The sequence below is a fragment of the Sander vitreus genome, chromosome 22, assembly GCF_031162955.1.
Source record: "Sander vitreus isolate 19-12246 chromosome 22, sanVit1, whole genome shotgun sequence".
In the NCBI taxonomy this organism is placed as follows: domain Eukaryota; kingdom Metazoa; phylum Chordata; class Actinopteri; order Perciformes; family Percidae; genus Sander; species Sander vitreus.
In genome coordinates this window covers 4,079,086-4,102,264 of record NC_135876.1, presented here as the reverse complement: position 1 = coordinate 4,102,264, position 23,179 = coordinate 4,079,086, and the positions used below count along the sequence as shown (strand labels likewise).

At 42.7% G+C, this 23,179-nt stretch overlaps 1 protein-coding gene across 1 annotated transcript; it reads left to right on the top strand.

The window, feature by feature from the left end:
* Window positions 1-1,315: 1,315 nt before the first annotated feature.
* On the top strand, window positions 1,316-22,960 carry c1ql3a (complement component 1, q subcomponent-like 3a). The gene is made up of 2 exons (XM_078280560.1): window positions 1,316-1,930; window positions 21,744-22,960. Exons 1-2 carry the CDS (start codon window positions 1,340-1,342, stop codon window positions 21,921-21,923), a joined length of 771 nt encoding a protein of 256 aa, XP_078136686.1. The 5' UTR covers window positions 1,316-1,339; the 3' UTR covers window positions 21,924-22,960.
* The last annotated feature ends 219 nt before the right edge of the window (window positions 22,961-23,179 follow it).

Genomic DNA, 23,179 nt, shown 5'->3' with positions numbered 1-23,179 from the left:
CTAGCTGGTCCGTTAACATGAATATTTGCAAGCCTCCAAGCACAGACGTCACACTTTAAATCCTACCTGTTGCCTTTCACCATCCACTTATTTAACTGCTGTCGCATCCCTTGACATGTCATCTCGTTTTCCCTCTTTCTTTTTCTATTTTCAACCCCCAAAACTTTTTTGGTTTATCCATCTTTTTCCACGACAACTCACTGACAACTCACTCGTACCTGCTCGCTTGGCGCCCTTGCTTTGGCACCCCCCATGGTGCTGCGCCCCTATGCGCCGCATATAGCGCATACCCACTTTTTGCACCACTGAGGAATAGGGCTGCACAGTATATTGTTTTTTTTATTTTTTATCGTCATCGCAATAACCGGCGAAATAAACACATCGTGACAGAAACTCTTTTTGTTAGTTGAAAGAAAATATCAGCAGAAAAACTGCACTTTAAAATATAACGTCATTTCTTTTTTTTTTTGTGATTGGTTTCCTTTCATTTGTTTTAAATTTACCAAGCAGTTTGTTGTATTTCAACAGAATATTGAAAGCAGCAGAACTTAGAACATTTTAACATCTGTTTATGTATCGCAAGTTATATCGTTATCGCGATGTTCAACAATCTTATTGCGTATCATATATTTTCCTCATATTGTGCAGCCCTAATAAGGAATTCCATAGGCCAAGCGGATTAATAATTGAATTCAGGTTCTATAAAATGCTATCTCCCCATCCCTGCCCTTTTTCTATTGGAGGACAGATCAGGATCCTATGTTATCATCTCTCTCTCTCCCTCCCTCTCTCGCTCTCTGTTACTCTCTCTCTCCCTCTTCCCCTCCCTCTCTCTCTCTCTGTCTCTGTGATGCTCCTGCTGTTTATCTGTGCCTTTGACTCTGAGGCTTAATATCAGACAGACTGGTCTAACTGGCCCTGATCCACCTTAAAGGGTCCAGCTGCTGTCCAAACACTTTGCTCGGGGACCTGTGGATCAAAGAGGGGCCAGACCCCCTCCTCCCCCCACGTCTGGATCCCAGAGATGCTGAATCCAGTGCTTTTGGAAATCAGCGCACAGTGAAGAAGTTTGAGAGAGACAGGAGGAAGCAGCGCATCAGCAGAAAAAGTGTGGAGGAGAGGAGAGGAGAGGAGGGGAGGGGAGGGGGGCTCTGTTCGCTTCAAAGTCCATTCAACATTCCCAACAAAGTGTAGCTCCGCTACAGTTTTTTTTCTTCCTTTAAAGGGTAACTTCTCAGCCAGCAAGATTCCGCCCAAAAGCAGACAGCCGGATCGCGCTGCGCTGACGCGGCTGGTCGGCAGGAAGCGGCTGGTGGCGGCGGGGGTCCTGGGGGTCGTCATGGTCCTGCTGCTGGTCATCCTCATCCCGGTGCTGGTCAATTCCGCGGGCACGGCGGCGCACTACGAGATGCTCGGCACCTGCAGGATGGTGTGCGACCCGTACGGAACCAAGTCCCCGACCAGCACCGCCGCGGCGGACACGGTCCGGGACAGCGGCCTCGTGCAGTCTCTGCCCACTTTTATCCAAGGTCCGAAAGGGGACCCGGGGCGTCCGGGTAAGGCGGGTCCGAGGGGACCTCCCGGCGAGCCGGGACTGCCCGGTCCAGCGGGGCCACCTGGAGAGAAAGGCGAATCGGGCAGACCGGGTTTACCGGGCCCGCCGGGACCGAGCGCAGCCGCCGGTGCGATCAGCGCGGCCACTTACAGCACCGTGCCCAAGATCGCCTTTTACGCAGGGCTGAAGAAGCAGCACGAGGGCTACGAGCTGCTCAAGTTCGACGACGTGGTGACCAACCTGGGGAACCACTACGACCCCACCACCGGGAAGTTCACGTGCTCCATCCCCGGGATCTATTTCTTCACCTACCACGTCCTGATGCGCGGAGGGGACGGCACGAGCATGTGGGCTGACCTGTGCAAAAACAACCAGGTAACACAGCAAACACGACGACACTGCGCGCAGTTAGCTGAACAACAATTCATTGTTTGTAAAAAATAAATAAACAAAATAAAAAATGAAACTCATTTACGTGAGTTAAGGGAGTTTACACTGCTCTTAAATCACCTGCAGCCTACACATATCTCCATTCAGACAGCCTGATATAAAGTCATTAACTAACTGACAGTGTGTGTGTGTGTGTGTGTGTGTGTGTGTGTGTGTATGTGTGTGTATGACTGGTCATGGACCATAGCTTGGTGGGTTTAACGGGACAAATGGGTCTGAGGTGAGCCTGTGAAGCAGAGCTGGCTAATGATTGGATTTCTCCATCACTAAAGCTGCACGGAGAGAAGTGTGAGCAGCACTCAGTCAGAGGGGAGTATTACGTTCCCTGGACTCTCTGTAAACGGAGTCCCACATGGGTAGCACGAGCCCGTGGGTTTTTCTGCATCTGATATATGATCCTCATTTAATCTGCTTCCTCTGTAGCTTATCCTTGCACTGCTATAGTTATTTTTTTTATATTATTATGTCTACATTATTCTCTTATTCCCATCATATTTAATACTGGTCTCTAGACTTTATCCTTGCACTATTGGACTTATTTGCACTACCACCATGACACACACTCTCATAGAGCACCTTACCATGCATGCTGAATCACAGGGTCAGTCCCTGCCCTGTCACTGCAAGCGTCTCATGCTTATACATCCCTTAGTACATTCATGTGGATTTTTTATTTAGTATCTTTTCTTTTATTGTCCATATTATTCATGTGGATTTGTTATTTTATCATCATTATCATTATCACATCATTTGTGATGTGTGTGTATGTTGTGTGTGATGTCTTTAAGCTACTGGGACCTTGAATTTCCCCTTGGGGATCAATAAAGTATCTATCTATCTATCTATCTATCTATCTATCTATCTATCTATCTATCTATCTAAGAACAAGAAGGGCAATTTATCTGTGACATCATCTCTCCATCTTTTCCGTAGCCATCTCTTTCTCACCCAACAATCACGGTGAACATATTTTTTTTTTTAAATTTGGTGAAACAGAAACACAGTAGGCCTTAAACAAATGTAAAAAGTTCAAGTCAGTCCTGCATTACAAACTGTAAGCCGACTGTAAAGAGGTCTTCATAAAGAATTGTCCTTGAGTATGTAAAAGAGTTCCTTCCAGAGTAGGGATGGCACGATATGAGGGAAATACGTGATAACGTTGAATATTGCGATAACGATATTACTTGCGATAAATAAACACATATGAAAGTGTTCTCAGTTCTGCTGCTTTCAGTGTTCTGCTAAAATACAACAAACTGCTTGTTGGATTTAATCAAATGAAAGGAAATCATTTCCAACTTTCTGTTATTGAACAAATTGAACATTGAATTAAACATAAAAGGCAGCACTAAATGAATAATTACATTCTAAAGTGCATGTTTTCTGCGGATATTTTTTTTCAACTACGAGTGTCTTTCACGATATGTCGCAGCCTTTCCAGATGTGTTTATTGCGCTGGTTGATATGATGATGACGATGAAAAAAACAATATAATGTGCAGCGCTAATCCAGAGTAGCTACATGATTTATGCATTGAATACATTATAATGACGCATAATACCAGAGGTGTAAGTTTGTATCCACCTCACATAATGTGTGCTGGAGAAATGCATCACATTTAATGCTATTCAGTTTATTTAACCCTCATGTTGTCTTCCTGTCCACCATGCACCTGTTGTCCTCCTCTGCCTGTGTACTAAGCATAAAGTATGCATTATCATGGATTACACCTTCTTAAACACCTTCATTCCAACGTATTACCCCTAGCTTTACACTTCTTTTTGGAATTCACGGTCAATAAACCTCATTTATAATAATACGTAATATTTGAGTAAGAAAAAGCAGAAATTATGAATTAATTTGACTAATGGTTGAGATCAGAGGAACGTGTTTATGTCAAAGTCTAGTCAGGGTATTGTTTTTAAATCATTTCTTTTTTTAAATGGCACAACATAATCACAGCCGTTGTCTTCCTCGGCTTGCCGGTTTGTAAAATATGAATATATAAATGATCAACCAATTCTGTGCCAAACCAAGGCTTGTTGCCAACTTCATTCAGTTATTTTTGGGCTATTTAGTTAAAAGAAACCCAAATTTCTCAATAAGTAAGTTTGAAAACGAGTCAAATTTGACCCAAGTACAACAGATGGGTTAAGAAGGGGGACAGTGCAAATTAATGAAACGCATGATTTTACATGGGTTTCAAATGCCAGAATTAACTAAAATGCTATTTGTCATGGGTAGTCCCCTGGCCTGGATGGTTGCATGTTTGCAGAAAATAAATACACTGCATGATATGACCTAAAATAAAAAAAATAATTTTATTATTTGCACAATTTACCTCAATAACGATAAACGAATGATGGAGAAAGTAGGCCTATCAACAGCAATAAATTATCAAAATTATCGTCATGGGAAAAATACGTCGATACCAGCTTCAGAATTTTGATGTCGAGAAATATTCGATTAATCGTCCAGCCCTATATATATATACACACACACACATATTCATTAAGCAAAGTCACGCTGCTCCATTCCAGTTTAGTTCAGTGGCTTTTGGAATATTGTTATGTGTGTTATGAAGATGTGTGTTCAGCTTTTGAAATGAGCCATTTTCAGAAAATAGTGCTTGTCAGCCATTCGTCAAAATAACACATGAATCTCTGATTTTCAATAGTTATTGATACTGCATTTTGGAAATGTCTGCTTTTTTCCATAGATAAATATCTGATTTCATATGTAATACCACCTCACCTTTGTATTGATGGCCCTGTGGCTCAGCATTAAAGGAAGTTCTCTCAGAATTGTTGGTGCCTTTCTAGTTACATAATTCAGTGTTTCCCCTATCATGATGCTCCAAAATGATGTTAAAATGCACAGTCAGCACAGTAGAATAACGTTTAAAAAAATTACATTAAAAGGGTTCCAGGCACCCTTAAAGCTCTGATCCTAGAATCACCCCCCGGTTAGAATGAAAAGGATGCCCGACCCTCCTGTGCTGTGTGTTTGTCCCGCTCTCAGGCTGTCAGCAGCAGATCTAATCCGTGGGGCAGAGCGGTGTTGCCGTGTCGCTCCAGCGAGCAGATCCCCCCCGCCTGTCAGCACACTGCAACGCTGCAAACATGTGTGGGATTAAACCCGCAGGGCTGCACACTGTGACCAATCAGATGCTGCCGAAAGACACGTTTCAATTAGGAATACTGCTGCTGACACTTTTTAAAACACGGTCAGAGGGGAAACACATTTCTGTGTAAATGATTGACAGGATGCCCATTGCCTTGAGTTCTGATCCATATTAACCCTTGAAGGTCTAAGGGCACGTTCTCCATGTATACATATCTTCTTAAATTCTTCTTTTAAAGATTTTTTGGGGGAGCATTTTTAGGCCTTTATTGACAGGACAGCTGAAGACATGAAAGGGGAGAGAGAGGGGGGGAATGACACGCAGCAAAGTTGAACCCGGGCCCGCTGCGTCGAGGAGTAAACGTCTATATATGGACGCTCGCTCTACCATGTGCTCCCCATGTGTTGCATATCAAAATGTTTAGGAAAAACTCAGCTTTCTGTATAGTGAAGCCCAAATTTGTTCCACAGCAATGTATAAAGAGATAATTTGGCCCTAAAGCTGAAATGTTTGGTTTTTGGAATTTCCTCTAATCATGTAAAAACATTGTTGTAGTGCCTGAAATTAGTTTACAAAAGTCTTTGGTTCACAGTAGTACAGTAATAGAATAGTAGGGTTGACTATTGGTGCTTTCACAAAATATTTTTTATCAAAATAGTGTGATGTTAAAACAAATCTGCAATTCTTCAAATATTCTCTCAATATGTTTCACTACAGATTTCCTGAGAAAACGGAGTTAGTATGTGCTTGTTATTGTCAATTTAGACAACTTGATTGTATATCACCATATCTTGATATATGATATGATCACGATATGATTCCATTGTAAGATGATAACTTGTAGGGGTAGGGGTATTCATAGAATTCCAAAAATTGATTCATATATATATGATATCTATATATATATATATATATAGATATATATATAGATATTTTTTTTAATTGTATGTCTACTGCAATCACATGGGAAAAGTAACTACATTTACATACTGTGAATCGTTTTTTTAATCGAGAATCGTTTTTGAGTCAAAAATCGATTTGAATAGAATCTTGAGCCTAAAAATCAATATCGAATCGAATCGTGACATTTTCTGAATCGTGCACCCCTAATAAACTTGTCATATTGAATTATTGCCCAGCCGTAATTCCAATCATATAAATGATAAAAATATAAATATGACAGCTCTGCTGCATAATGACTTCTTGCTAATTGTAAATTAGGCTCATAATAAGTTAGTAAAAATACATTTTATGCAGGACTTCTACGACTATTTTCTACATTGTGGTACTTTAACTTCAGTCAATGATCTCAATAGTTCTTCAACCATCGCATTACTAAAACAACTGTTTATACAATGTGCATACAGAAATATGTATACAACCAGAGGACTTAAATCAGACCGAAGTACAAAAAGGCTAAAGACATGGAAGAATCAAAATGTGTTCCAGACATTCCCTTTGTTCTAAAACTGGAACAGCAGGAACATGCAACCTTAAAAAAACAACAATGAGGGCTGAATAACGGGCCGATCAGGCGAGCTGCCAAACCTTTTTTTTTTATTTCAATAATCACAATGCTGCTCACACCGCTGTGTAAGAGCAGAGGTGGAAATAGTCGAAAAATATTCTACTTAAGTAAAAGCACTATCAGTGTTGGAATGTAACTAAGTACATTTACTCCATTACTGTTCTACAGTCCAAATGTTGAGGTACTTGTACTGTACTTGAGTCTTTTCTTTTCATGCCACTTTCTACTTCTACTCCGCTACATTTCAGAGAGAAATATTGTACTTTTTACTCCACTACATTCATCTGTTACAGCTTTAGTTACTAGTTACTTTACACATTAAGGTTTCTGCACACAAAACAAATGTAGTTTATAAAATCTGATCCATCCATCCATCCATCTTAGTCAGCTTATCCGGTATCGGGTCGCGGGGGTAGCAGCTCCAGCAGGGGACCCCAAACTTCCCTTTCCCGAGCCACATTAACCAGCTCTGACTGGGGGATCCCGAGGCATTCCCAGGCTAGGTTGGAGATATAATCCCTCCACCTAGTCCTGGGTCTCCCCCGAGGCCTCCTCCCAGCTGGACGTGCCTGGAACACCTCCCTAGGGAGGCGCCCAGGGGGCATCCTTACCAGATGCCCGAACCACCTTAACTGGCTCCTTTCGACGCGAAGGAGCAGCGGCTCTACTCCGAGCTCCTCACAGATGACTGAGCTTCTCACCCTATCTCTAAGGGAGACGTAAGCTACCCTCCTGAGGAAACCCATTTCGGCCGCTTGTACCCTGGATCTTGTTCTTTCGGTCATGACCCAGCCTTCATAACCATAGGTGAGGGTAGGAACAAAAACTGACCGCTAGATTGAGAGCTTTGCCTTCTGGCTCAGCTCTCTTTTCATCACAACGGTGTGATAAATTGAATGTAATACCGCACCCGCTGCGCCGATTCTCTGACCAATCTCCCGCTCCATTGTCCCCTCACTCACGAACAAGACCCCAAGGTACTTGAACTCCTTCACTTTGGGTAAGGACTCATTCCCTACCTGGAGAAGGCACTCCATCGGTTTCCTGCTGAGAACCATGGCCTCCGATTTAGAGGTGCTGATCCTCATCCCAGCCGCTTCACACTCGGCTGTGAACCGATCCAGTGAGTGCTGAAGGTCACAGGCCGATGATGCCATCAGGACCACATCATCTGCAAAAAAGCAGCGATGAGATCCCCAGCCCACCGAACTGCAACCCCTCTCCACCCCGACTACGCCTCGATATCCTGTCCATAAATACTACAAACAGGATTGGTGACAAAGCGCAGCCCTGGCGGAGGCCAACTCTCACCTGAAACGAGTCCGACTTACTGCCGAGAACCCGGACACAGCTCTCGCTTTGGTCGTACAGAGATTGGATGGCCCTGAGAAGGGACCCCCCTCACCCCGTACTCCCGCAGCACCTCCCACAGTATCTCCCGGGGGCACCCGGTCATACGCCTTCTCCAGATCCACAAAACACATGTAGACCGGTTGGGCATACTCCCAGGCTCCCTCCAGGATCCTTGCGAGAGTAAAGATCTGGTCCGTTGTTCCACGACCAGGACGGAATCCGCATTGTTCCTCTTCAACCTGAGGTTTCGACTATCGACCGAACCCTCCTTTCCAGCACCTTGGAGTAGACTTTACCGGGGAGGCTGAGAAGTGTGATACCCCTGTAATTGGCACACACCCTCTGGTCCCCCCTTTTTTAAAAAGGGGAACCACCACCCCGGTCTGCCACTCCTTAGGCACCGTCCCAGACTTCCACGCAATGTTGAAGAGGCGTGTCAACCAAGACAACCCCTCCACACCCAGAGCTTTAAGCATTTCTGGACGGATCTCATCAATCCCTGGGGCTTTGCCACTGTGGAGTTGTTTAACTACCTCAGCAACTTCCACCAGGGAAATTGACGACAATCCCCCCCCATCATCCTCCAGCTCTGCCTCTACCATAGAGGGCGTATTAGTCGGATTTAGGAGTTCCTCAAAGTGCTCCTTCCACCGCCCTATTACCTCCTCAGTTGAGGTCAACAGCGTCCCATCCTTACTGTACACAGCTTGGATGGTTCCCCGCTTCCCCCCTCCTGAGGTGGCGAACGGTTTTCCAGAAGCACCTTGGTGCCGACCGAAAGTCCTTCTCCATGTCTTCTCCGAACTTCTCCCACACCCGCTGCTTTGCCTCTTTCACGGCAGAGGCTGCAGCCCTTCGGGCCCTTCGGTACCTTGCAACTGCCTCCGGAGTCCTCTGGGATAACATATCCCGGAAAGACTCCTTCTTCAGTCGGACGGCTTCCCTGACCACCGGTGTCCACCACGGTGTTCGTGGGTTACCGCCCCTTGAGGCACCTAAGACCCTAAGACCACAGCTCCTCGCCGCAGCTTCAGCAATGGAAACTTTGAACATTGTCCACTCGGGTTCAATGCCCCCCAGCCTCCACAGGGATGCACGAAAAAGCTCCGCCGGAGGTGTGAGTTGAAAGTCTGTCGGACAGGGGCCTCCTCCAGACGTTCCCAATTTACCCGCACTACCCGTTTGGGCTTACCAGGTCTGTCCAGAGTCTTCCCCCCACCCCCTGACCCAACTCACCACCAGATGGTGATCGGTTGACAGCTCTGCCCCTCTCTTCACCCGAGTGTCCAAAACATACGGCCTCAGATCAGATGAAACGATTATAAAATCGATCATTGACCTTTGGCCTAGGGTGCTCTGGTACCAAGTACACTTATGAGCATCCCTATGTTCGAACATGGTGTTCGTTATAGACAATCCATGACTAGCACAGAAGTCCAACAACAAACAACCACTCTGGTTTAGATCAGGGAGGCCGTTCCTCCCAATCACGCCTCTCCATGTGTCTCCATCATTGCCCACGTGCGCGTTGAAGTCCCCCCAGCAGAACTATGGAGTCCCCCACTGGAGCCCCATGCAGGACTCCACTCAAGGTCTCCAAGAAGGCCGAATACTCCGAACTCTTGTTTGGTGCATATGCACAAACAACAGTCAGAGTTTCCCCCCCCACAACCCGCAGGCGTAGGGATGCGACCCTCTCGTCCACCGGGTTAAACTCCAACGTAGCGGCGCTCAGCCGGGGGCTTGTGAGTATCCCCACACCCGCCCGGCGCCTCACACCCTGGGCAACTCCGGAGAAGAAAAGAGTCCAACCCCTATCCAGGAGTATGGTTCCAGAACTGAGACTATGCATAGACGTAAGCCCCACCAGATCTAACCGGTAGCGCTCCACCTCCCGCACAAGTTCCGGCTCCTTCCCCCACAGAGAGGTGACATTCCACGTCCCCAGAGCCAGCGTCTGCTGCCCGGGTCTGGTCCGTCGAGGCCCCTGACCTTCACTGCCACCCGTGTAGCAGTGCACCCGACCCCAGCGGTTCCTCCCACAGGTGGTGGGCCCATGGGATGGAGAGATGTATGCCACGTAGCTTTTTCGGGCTGTGCCTGGCCGGGCTCCGTGGCAAACCCAGCCACCAGACGCTCGCTGACGAGCCCTCCATCTGGGCCTGGCTCCAGACGGGGGCCCCGGGCTTCCTCCGGGCAGGGTCACTCCATCTCTTCCTCGGTCACTCATAGGGTTTTTGAACCATTCTTTGTCTGGCCCCTCACCTGAGACCACTTTGCCTTGGGAGACCCTACCAGGAGCACAACGCTCCAGACAACACAGCCCTCAGGTTCATAGGGACACACAAACCTCTCCACCACGGTCACCATAGGGACACACAAACCTCTCCACCACGGTCACCATAGACCACCACGATAAGGTGATGGTTCCCGGAGAGGCAATCTGATGTTTTATTCTAAATGAAACTAGCCAACAATATAACGGCCTACAAGTCTAGCTGAGATGATTAGACCATTAAACACACAACTGTTTGGATCGGTGTTTTGTGTTTTAAGCCCCGAACGTCGTCTTCCAGGCAACGCTGCCTGGAAGGCACTAGGATTAGGCAATGGTTATGGTTATGGTTAGGGTTAGGGTTAAGGTTATGGTTATGGTTGGGGTTAGGTGCCTTGAAGTCGACGGTCGCAGCGTTGCCTTGAAGTCGACTTTGGGGGCTTTAAACACCATTGAGATCCTTTCCACTTTCTAGAATGGGAGGAGAGTTCTTTACTTTTAATACTTTAACTACGTTTTCCTGATGATACTTACAGACTTTTACTGAAGTAACATTTTCAATGCAGGACTTTTACTTGTAACAGAGTATTTTTTACAGTGTGGTATTAGTACTTTTAAGATCTGAATACTTCTTCCACCACTGAATACTATTACTTTGATTAACTTTTATTTAAGTACAAGTAAAATAACCGGTATAGAAATCTAGTAAAAGTTAAAAGTAAAAGTTAAAAGTAGCTAATTTAGCTAATTTACTCAAAGTCAAAGTTACTTAGTTACTTTTAAACAGCGGGGTACTTTTAAAAAAATATATTTATACTTAATATTTTATTTATACTTATTTAGTTAAATTGCAGTCTTTTGCGATTTGTTAAAGACACAAAGCCAACAAAAATCAAAAAAGCAACAAAAACCTTAAAACAAAGGAAAAGAAAGTATGCCAAAACAAGAAATATAAAGAATCAGTGTAAAAAGAATGCAGTCAGACACTGACTGAGCCTGTCGGCGGCAAAAACAGAACTTCAAGAGGACGCTAGCTGACACTGAACATTGTCCTGTAGGGTTACATTGCAGTGTGGTTAGCGGCTGCAAGGTACAGCGTTCTCGCTAAAAACTGGACCAATTTCCAAAAGAAATTATTCACACACACAACACAACAAAGTCTCTCAAAGAGAGACTCAAAGAGAGACTTTGTTGAACCAACTATCCTCCCTAACCTAACACATTTTCTTTTTTTAAATTCAGATTTATACCGCAAGTGGAAGTCTAGTCTGCTTCATTTTCTAAGTTGAATTGTTTTCTACTGCCATGTATTTTCTTCATTCACACTCCAGTTGAAATAAGGTGTGCTGCCAACAAATATACAAAATACCAGATACAAATATTTCAACCATGTACCTAATATAAAATCTACACAGTAAAGCATGGTTTGTATTTGAATCCCACATTCAGAAACAGAAAAGTCTGACGTGTTAATGGCCAGGGTAGACACCAAGAGTGGAAAGACAACAGGAGGTTTTAATAGTGGGGGAAAAACAAGTCAGAATGTCATTGGGCCGTATAAATGTTTTTATGTATGTAATAGTGGGGAGGCCCAGAGGAATGTAAAGTCATAGTGTCCATGGTAAGAAATGAGAAAGCTATAGACAATAATAGCTCATAGGGCTGGGACCATATACTTTCGTCACAGTTTGATTCTTTCACGATACATGGGGGCCAATTGGATTGTATTAAAATGAAGTTGCATAATAAACTGGGCCTACAATTACGTGTAGGGCGGCCTGAAGCCTTGTAATAATTGGCATGATTTGATATGTATCTGTTACTACCTTACCTACAGGTAAGCCTATCATCAGTGGGGATTTATATTTGCTAATAATATGTTAGATTCATTTTAGGACTTTCACATTTTTGAAAACACTTAATAATTTGGACGCCCCCCTGCATTGACTCTGAGGACCCCGCTAGGGGTCCTGGACCCCCTGTTGAAGATCCCTGTTATAAAGTATAGGTTTTTAACACCCAAAAACTGGCATTGAGTAATGACATGGTTTTGGAGGCTTGAGAGTAGATGGGTAGATTATGTGGAGACAAAAAGAGTTGTACATGAACATGACAACCTTCTGTCTCAAAGACAGGCTTTTCTTAATTGGTGTGCTGCGTTTAATGGGGAAGGGAATGTGACGATGATCCAAATGATCCATCTGAGTTGGAAAGGAAAATACAGGAATCATAGTCTTGAACCTTCTGCACACAGGAACAAGCTTTAAAGAACTATTAAAACATTTTTGGCACACGTACATCTAAAACTGTTCACTTTCAAAGCTTGCTGAAGGATCTTCTGTCTCTCACAGTTGGGAGTCACAATGTCCAACAAGAGTGAATTCCAATCGGTCTTGTATAAAGTACTTGAAAGTAATACGTAAGTGACAGTACAAGTATCTTACCAGAAAATGACTTTGGTAGAAGTTAAAGTCACCTTTCAGAATATTACTTGAGTAAAAGTCTCTGATATTTACTGAACTTAAGTATCAAAAGTAGTTTTATGATATTAAATGTACTTAATTATAAGAAGTAGAAGTAAAAGTAAAATAAACTTTGATTATGAACTTTTTGGCCAAAGGTGTGTAATGTTATCTTCACCACTGTTGTTACCATGGCGGCAGAGCCTGCACCAGGTGCTTCCATGACACTATCAGTTATTATGCTTCCTCCTCTTCTTCTTTAGTTTTGGCCAATGTTCCGCTTGGCAACAAACATTGCATTACGTCACCAACTGGAATGGAGCGTGCATTAAAGGTCCTATGACATGCTGCTTTTTGGATGCTTTTATAGAGGCCTCAATGGTCCCCTAATACTGTATCTGAAGTCTCTTTTATATAGGCCTTTGTGGTCCCCTAATACTGAATCTGAAGTCTGTTTCCCAAAATTCAGCCTTGGTGCAGAATTACAGTCACTAGAGCCAGTCCCACAATGAGCTTTCCTTAGGATGTGCCATTTCTGTGTCTGTAGCTTTAAATGCTATTGAGGAGGAGAGAGGGGGGCAAGGTGGAGGGTGGGAGTGTGGCCTTGACCAACTGCCATGCTTCGCTCGTTTGCAAGCCATGATGTCTCTCTCTTTCTCATGGACGGGCCAAATTCTCTGGCCGGGCAAAGCAGAGAAAGGGGAGGTAACCTTTCCCCTTATGACGTCATAAAGGGAAGATTTCAGGCCCAGGATACCCAGAGCTTGGTTTACACCTATCGCCATTTCTAGCCACTGGGGGACCATAGGCAGGCTGGGGGAACTCATATTAAAGTGGCCATATTATGCTCATTTTCAGGTTCATAATTGTATTTTGAGGTTGTACCAGAATAGGTTTACATGGTTTAATTTTCAAAAAACATCATATTTTTGTTCTACTGCACATTGCTGCAGCTCCTCCTTTCACACTCTGTCAGGTTTCTGTTTTAGCTACAGAGTGAGACCTCTTAACTTCTATAACATCTCTGTTGTCAGTTGCACATGCGCAGTAGCTAGGTAAGGATTACATGAGCTAGCTCCAACTTCGGCCTGTACAAGGATTAGCCGGGAGACTTCTTCTAAACTAGGGCGCACTTCCAACTTTGCGTGGAATACCTGCAGAACAGGGACATGTAAGTAGTTCTATACAATTTATTTTGTAGATTAGGGTGAATTTGTGTGTGTTGTAGCAGTGTTTTGCCATTGAGAACGAGCTAGCATGCTAACGGTTAGCTCCCTAGGCCCCTCGTCTCGGCTAGTGACGTAGAAAGCTGTGCAGATTTTGAACAGCTTGCCCGGAAACTGAAGGGAGGCCACATTCAGAAACCGTATCTCACTCAAAACAGCATGGATGATTTTTTTTCAAAGTTTGTATGTGTGGAAGTACCAGACACACAAAACAACACCCCAAATCCCAGAAAAAGTGTTTTTTTCATAATATGGGCACTTTAATGTTAAAAGAACCTCATAAAGTGAAATTGTTATGCCATGGGACCTTTTGTTCTTCTGATTTTATATTGTATAACGAGTAACTAAGATGCTTATGGGAAATGTATCAGAGTGAAAGTATACATTTTACACTTAGGAAATGTAGTGGAGTAAAAGTGAAAGTTTCCGGAAATATAAATAACGAACTACAGATACGCGAAAATTCTACTTAAGTATAGTAACGTAAGTGTTTGTACTTCGTTACATTACAACACTGATGAAGGTTTTCAGATTACTTTTACACAAGGAGTTCAGGGAGATGTTTGCATCTGACATCGTCTCTTCTGGACAGCACTGAAAAATGTAACATCTGAAATAAAGGCTGATAGCCAAATGTTTAAAGGGAAACATCTGTGTTTTTTAACCAGGACCCATGTTTTTGTGTTTAAGTAGTCTATATCGACAGGATTGTTCCGGTGCTGCCGGAGGTCCCACCTTCTGCTTTCTTTGTGTTGGCATTCTAAAATCCGGTTGATTTGGCAAAACATCCTCTGAGCTAGAACCGACAATCAAATTATATTTATTTTAATTTATATATATATATATATATATATATATATATATATATATATATATATATATATTTATTTTATTTTTTAATAAAATCCTCCCTCTGTGTGGACTAGCCAGACCCTCCTCCGCAGCGCTGTAGAGGAAGGTCTGGCAATGCAAGACTAGTGTTTAAGTGACTATGGGGGACAACAAGTTTTGAAATTGGTCCGGTATTGAGCGAAAGATCTTCAGCCTGCAGCCACGAAACGGTCTGCAATGTAATCCTTCGGTGCAAATGCGCAGCATCAATATATGTCCACTAAAAGTGCTGTTGTTCCCACGAACAGGCTCAGATTGATATCATAAGTGTCTGACTACATTACGGAAAGGAGCCTACAGAAAAATAAAACCTTTTTCTTCAATTTTCCCTTGATCTGGTCTGATTGTCATTGTGTCTAACCAAGTCTTGCTTGAGAAGAAGTCTCATTCTGAAATCTCGTGTGGCCTCTTCCACATTGTCCAAATCAGCTACATATTCAGCCATGACATTTAAAATCTTTTAGATAACACTAAGCTACACTTTCTGTAATCCAACACAACAAACTCACTATAATAACAAAATAATGAGATCTTTTAAAAAAGAGTATAAAAAGTATAAAGTATAGGTTTCAAATCCCCAAATCTGGTTTTGTGTAATGACATGGTTTTCGAGGCTTGAGAGTAGATCGGTTGATTATGTGGAGTCCTTCAATTTTGAAAATGACACCATTCTTTATCAGCAGCTCAGTTAATGATGAATAAACATACAGCAACAAAATCAGCACAGCTGGTGTTAGTAATATACTAGCTTTAATAATAACAGTTAGTCCCAGGACTAACCCTTTGGCTGACTCAAAGTATTCAGCTGTATCTGATTGGTATATGAAGTGGCCATGGTATAGGTACCTGATCAGAGGTAAATAATCAACTTTCTCCTAAAAAATCAGTTTAGTGAAGTTCTAAAATGTGTGAAGTTGCATGTTAAACTGGGCCTACAATAACGTGTGGGTGGCCTAAAGCCTTTATACCTTTTTAGTGCATAGAATACTAAGCTATTAAAACAATAATTGTTGGCATGATTTTATAAATTGTGTTTTAGCCCGTTGCTCTGCTGCAATTTGATCGGCTATTAGCCAAGTACTGTTGTCGCCATTTGCTCGTAGTTGGCAGAAGTTAGCATTTCTTTTAAAAAGGATAGTAACTGTGGTCACCATGATCGATATGGATTAGCTACAGCACTAATTTAAAGGTCTGCCTTCTGTGGAAAAACTTTTTCTTAAACCACCTCGGTGCTCATCAGCCACAGAATACTGTTATAAACCAAACGGCTGGTAAAAAATAATTGCGGATTTAACAGAATGGTATTCCTGAAAAAATAACTAACTAAGCTTGTCAGAGAAGAGCCTTTATTGCTTCCTGTGTGTTATTGGGAAGGGATGTTACCTGGTCAAGAACAGGCTGTCAGGAACATCTTTCTGAGAGGATTACCAAACATGACAGCAGCATGGCAATGTGGTAAAAGTGACTTGCTCAGATTTTAATCAGACTAATCAAAATTTAAAATAGGATAGAATCTAAGTCGGTTCAAGCCCTGTATAGTATCTCTATCCCTATTATACTCAGGGCTGAACAATTAATCAGATTCAATTTGATATCGCAAGTTAATAGAACCCACTTTTTTTATATTGCAAAAACAGCAAAAAGAATGTATGATACACAATCTAACCAACCAGAGGGTTGGAAACACCTGGGCCTGTCGGCTTCACGTGCACACATGCTGCCAGACCTTCCTCCACAGCGAGGGTCTGGCTAGTCCACTTAGCATTCCGGGATGGGAAAAAAACGTGCTCTGGTTTATTGGCATTACTTTAAACCAATCAAAATCATGTTGGCCGGCGCTGAGCGCCGGACGGAGCCACGCTACCTCTGCAAAATAGCCTCTGGAAGGAATTTGTTTTAGTGGAACGTGTATGTTCAAAAGTTGTTTTAGTTGTGCAACAGAAAACTCAGATTGGACAGATAGTCTAGCTAGCTGTCTGGATTTACCCTGCAGAGAGAGAGAAGTTAACCATAGTTCTCATAAATCCACCAGAGTTTAGAACGCCAACACAAAGAAAGAGGAATGCTGAATTTCTGGCAGCACTGGAGCAATCCCGGAATTGGAATGTTTTGGATATAGACTAAAGAGTAGGTAATGTGAGCGTAGTGAGTCGAGCGAGAGACGGTGGATTGGCTCAGAACTACGGTGGCCCTGAAGTGCAAATCACAACAGCAAATAGAAAAACGCAACAGCAAATCATAAAACACAACGGCAAATAGGAAAATATGACGGCAAATAGGAAAACACGACAGCAAATACGAAAACACGACAGCAAATACGAAAACACGACAGCAAACATGAAAACACGACAGCAAACAGGAAAACACGACAGCAAACAGGAAAACACGACAGCAAATATGAAAACACGACAGCAAATATGAAAACACGACAGCAAATATGAAAACACTTCAACAAATATGAAAACACAACGGCATTAACTTCTACCGAAAAAGGTAGGGCCTATCTAGCAGAGGACGGACCCTCCTGATTGGACAGACGGACTGTCTGTCTTTTAACAGGAAGGAGAGGTGAAAAACACGGAAAAGCGCCTAATTTTAACAGAGAGACAGTCCGTCTGTCCAATCAGGAGGCTCCGTCCTCTGCTAGATAGGCCCTACCTTTTCCGGTAGAAGTTAATGCCGTTTTGTTTTCCTGTTTGCTGTCGTGTTTTCCTGTTTGCTGTCGTGTTTTCATGTTTGCTGTCGTGTTTTCATATTTGCTGTCGTGTTTTCATATTTGCTGTCGTGTTTTCATATTTGCTGTCGTGTTTTCATATTTGCTGTCGTGTTTTCCTATTTGCTGTCGTGTTTTCATATTTGCTAGTGTGTTTTTCTTTTTGCTGTTGTGTTTTATGATTTGTTGAAGTGTTTTCATATTTGCTGTCGTGTTTTCCTATTTTGCTGTCGTGTTTTCCTATTTGCTGTCGTGTTTTCATATTTGCCGTTGTGTTTTCCTATTCCATCAAGACCCAGTAAAGTATGTAAAGTTTCTATGTCTTGCTCCCAGCTGCTGGGTGAAGTGAAGAGAGTTGGCCTCCAAGTAGTCTTGCATAGCCGACCACACTCCAGCGTTGTGTCAGCGCTTATCATTCAGGGATAAAAAAAGCTCTGGCTTGTTTGCATTTCTTTAAACCATTGGGAAAGTGGTGGTTTTCAGCCTGCCTTGGAAGGTGTCCAGTAGTCTGGATCAATGGAAGTACATTTCCAGGATAGTTGAATGACATCCGGCGCGTGGCTCACCTGCTGGATGTCCCTCACATTCCTCTCTCTGTATTGCCGTATTCAAACTCTGTTCTCTTCTGGAAACAACACAATTTGAACCAGCAAGCTACACACTGAAAATGGCAAGTTTTGAAGAACATTTGGATGGTGCAACAAGGCAGGCCTGCTTGGTTCTTTCTGGGAATTATTGTGAAGATTTACAAAGAATATGTTTACAGCATTTCCTCTCTAACTGGGACGTTTTGGGACCAATTGGTGGGATTGCTGTGGACGAAGTACAAACGGTGATACACTGGTAAGAGCTAATGAGGGTTAACCATGAATCCAGTATTTACTGCTGCAGCTACCTCTTTGGTACCATTGGTTTTGCTAAGTTCTAATTCTGTGTGTGTGTGTGTGTGTGTTGCAAACTTACTCATTACTCATAGCAGCCAGACCTATCCCTTACCTTAGGTAGAGAAACTGTTAATGTGTCTGTATTTGAAAATGACCTGGGGCCTCATTTATAAAAACCTGTTATGCAAGAAAAAGTTGCGTGAAGCAGGGTGAAATTTGCCATCGCAACATTCCTCGCAAAAGTTGGGATTTGTAAAGAATTTCCATGTGTAAAAATGTGCCCAGTTTTCCGCAACCTTTTGACCATGCGTATGATCATGCGTAATGCTCCCAAGGTTTTGTAGACTGCGTTTTAGTGAACTCTGATGGTATCCCCGTTTTTCCGAACCCAACCCAGTTTTTCTTTTCCTGAACCCAACAATACCGTTCTTTCCAAGCCGACCCAGAGCCGGTGAGGCCCAGCGAGGGGCTGCCAGCAACGGGGAGAGGCAGGGGATCCTCCCACACCGTGCAGCCAACACTAAAGGAGACTTTTAGCGTCAATAAGAACGACAAAGGCACGAGATGGGAGTGAGAATCTGTTGATGTGAGTACACTCTAAATTTTAATAATAAAGAAATATTATGCTATTTATTATTTCTTCGTACTCAAACTCATTGGCCTTAGCTCATTTTCTGTGAAGAACATAAAAAAACTTATTTTCAATGACTGCACACAGTACAACCCCCCCTACACATAACTATTACATATGAGGTGTTCGGGTCTACTGGACCCGAGTATAATAATGGTAGGTGCTATGAAACTTAACTGTGTCCTCCTAACTGGGCCTGCTGTGTGTGTGTGTGTGTGTGTGTGTCTGTGCGTCTGTATGTGGGCATGTCTGATTGTAGGTGTCTGTGTGTGGGAATGTTGTCTTTCTGCACCTGCTATTTCCACACAAAGTTACAAAATTGTTACATTTCAAGCACTTTCATCTGTTCTGATTAAGTTCTAAGAAATAAGCACCAATAATGATTAAAAATCTTGTTTCTATTTTTTACCTTTTTAATAATTGAATTTCCTTGTTTTCTCACACTATATGAAAATGATCATATGATCGTAAATGTGATCTCACAGGGGTAAATGGCAAATATGAACCATAAATGATGTATATATCATTGGTAATTGAGCTAAATCTGCTAAGTATTAAGGCTGTGTAACAAAAATATGAACACCACACAAGGGTTAAGGATTTTGTTTCGATGTTCTACCTCTGTTAGGAGCACATCGATCTCACAATCACTGAATCGTGTTTTTTTCCCCATTTTTCTGTTTCATGATTGGTCATCAAGGGCTTCAATATTCATTGATTGATTAACATGGACCTTATTAGGACAAATATGGGACGACCTTGGGAGGAGCGTGAGGCTCGTGCACGACCGCATAAGGTAATGCACGTCCGTATTTATAACGAGAAGAGTGCGTACCGGTGTGCACCGCAATCAGAATTTTGTTTTTGCGTACGAAAATTTGGACTTTTTGGCGCACAAAATCTTTCAGAATAGAATCTACGCACAGTTGTATAAATGAGGCCCCATTCTTGTAATTTATGTGTGGAAGGAAAAAAAGTCTGTCCAAAAAGTTTTGATTACCAACTAGACACCTCGTCCACTACTGACAAGACTGTGAAGATGTTTTTCTTCATTCCTGTATTATTTATTTTGGTATTTTGCCTTTTTTGATAGTGACAGCTGGGAAACAGACAGGAAACATGGAGAGAATATACGACATACAGCTAAGCTCCCCAGACACAAACTGGGGAGGTTGCAGTCATAAACATGAGGTCACCTGGAATGGAATTTTTATATCTGTTTTATATTGTATTGTATTGATCACCTGACATTTCCTCCAGCATTTCCCCCTATTTGTTGTACACAAAAAATATCAAGATCTAATGGGCCGATTGGGAGACATTTACTGAGCCCATTTAGGCTCCTCCACGGAGAACCCTTTTCCATTTCCATTTCCATTTTACTTGTTGATGACCTTGTCCACTCCGCGCAAGTAGTCGTCATTGTCTAGTGCACATGCTCAGCCACATACTACTGTCAATCAGGCTTTATGACTGCATGCATAGCCTTAACTCTCAGTCCGTGTACTTGCATGCATTTTAATTTATTTTATTTATAAGGACAACACACTTTATTCAACATTTCTGTAAATGTGCCAGTGTTTGCCAGCTGGCTAGTTTTCAACTCTAGTCCTTTGGCGAGATGTTTTGAGACCTTGCATACATCTGTTGGACGGCTGAATGACAAATGGGGCTGAGAGGGTCCGGGGGTAGACCCACACATAATTGCTTCCAAGCCGTCAACATACGGATGCTTGGTCAGGATCATTTGCATCATTTTAAAAGCGCTCGGTCAGAACCGCTTGCCGTCAAAAAGTGACGCATGGTCAGGTGCCTTTGGTGTTTGTTACTTACGCAAAAAGTCTCCTTTTGCATTTAGTGTCTCAGTCAGATGCATTGGGGCTTCCCTTTTGGCGTCATTTTACAACGTGCTTGGTCGGAACTCTTGGCCTTACTTTTTTGACAGATTTAAAAAAAATGTACCTTAAGAAGAAAAAGAAAAGAAATTAAGTCTGGGGTCTGGAGTGCTCGGAAGGTCAAAACAAATCATGAAGATGCTCTTTTGGAAAGGGGACACAAAACACCCCGAAGAAGGTCATTTTGTGCCGATACGCTTGGGTTGCTGCCCAGTTTTCTTTTTTATGTAAGATTTCGATATAAAATAGCCATTTAAATAAAGGCTTTTCACAAGAGTGCATTGGACCTTGTTTCTCTTTAAAAAGAAATGCACGTTTAACTGACATGCTGAACAATAACGGGACAAGTTTAGGAAAAGATCGTGGGTGGGGTTACAAAATGGACTTTAAGTGACACACAGGACAAGAACAGGACACAAACCCCCGGTCTCTTGGGTGAAAGTCACCCCTGGTCTCCTGAGTGAAAGTCCTGTGTTGTTCCCAACCAACCTCCTTGTACGGATTTTTGGTCTTTCATACTCTACCGTTGTCGCTCTTAATACTACGTCATCTTACAGCGCTGTCCATACAGAAGCTAAAGGGAGATTTTTGCGTTGGAGAGCGGCTTGGGTAGATAGGGTGCAACACTGAAAATATCAGCTCCGAATGGACATAAGCGGGGCTTCAGACTGTTTGTGCTTATGAGATGTTTACTTAACGTATGTGTGTGTGCGCGTGTGTGTGTGTGTGTGTGTGTTTGTGTGTGCATTCCTGCAGGTGCGTGCCAGTGCCATCGCCCAGGATGCGGACCAGAACTATGACTATGCCAGTAACAGCGCTGTGTTGCATCTGGAGCCAGGAGACGAGGTCTACATTAAACTCGACGGAGGCAAAGCGCATGGAGGCAACAACAACAAGTACAGCACCTTCTCCGGATTCATCATCTACGCCGACTAGACAGCAATACGTGCTCAGCCCTCAGCTATTAAAGGCCTCAGTCCTTCTACAAATCTGCCCTCTACCAATCAGACGCTCAGACTTTCTCTTTTAAACACGTGTGGACAAACCAATATCCAAAATCAGCCTTCATAACCTGCATATTATTTCATTTTTCTACATCCTGCTAACATCACTGTCCTAAGTTGCAAGTGACTTTGGACAAAAGCATCAGTGAAATGGTTGAATTGTGAGATCAAACCATATCCTCTCTTCATACCATTACGTCACACTTAACAACTTACAGCTGATGTCTTTGTGTTGATGTAGTCCTGTCACAGAGTGATGGTGGTAGGTAGAAGATGAGAGCGAGGAGTGTGTTTGTGCATGTGTTGGGGAGGGTAGAGATTCACTAAACATCAGTAAGATGTAGCCTACATGTAGCCTAGTGCTGTTATTTGAGTTATAGTTCCAGGATGAGGTGTTTGTAGAGACAGCATTAAGAGAAATGAGTTATCATCATCACTCTTAAATCTGATTGGGCCGCAAGCTACCTGTCAACAAATCGAGCTGTCTGTCTAGAAGTAAGTGGAAAAGATACAAATCTGATAGAAATGCAGCAGCTAGTGGGCAGTTCTAAAAACTGACTGTGGTGGATTTTGTGCAATACTTAGTATAATAAACTATATCCGTGGTGATAATTAACGAGAAAGCCTTCAGTCAGCGTTTGTGGTTTATTTATTTCTTTTTTGATATCATGTAGATAGCAAGGTAAAGCTGGCAACACTTGAAATGCATTAAGATACACTGACAACAGATTATATTTCCCATTATAAACATAATTACCTCTTTTATAGAATAGAATCATTAATAAAATAGTTATTTTTAATTACATGTAATCAAACAACACTTAAATGTTTTACGAGATTTATTTATATTCTCATGTTCTGATTTTAATTTTAATCATGATCTAATAATGTGATTCCTCAGCATCGGTTTGTAGCACCACTTCCTCTAAAGTTTTATTCAATTGCTTTCATAAATGCAGATATGAGAATTTTAGCCTTATTTACCCATGATGTGTTTTGTCCAGAAAAGAGAAGGGAACTTGATTTATGTCAAGCTTTAGAGAGGAACAATGTTTGGTAAAAATAAATCTGAAAAACATGATTTTAACGGAGGCCCCTGATGAGTTTTTTTCTGATGCCTGCTGGGTGGCGTTCAGGGAAACACTTGGTGCAAGAGGAAAGTGTTAAACTTCATACGGCGGTTGCAAG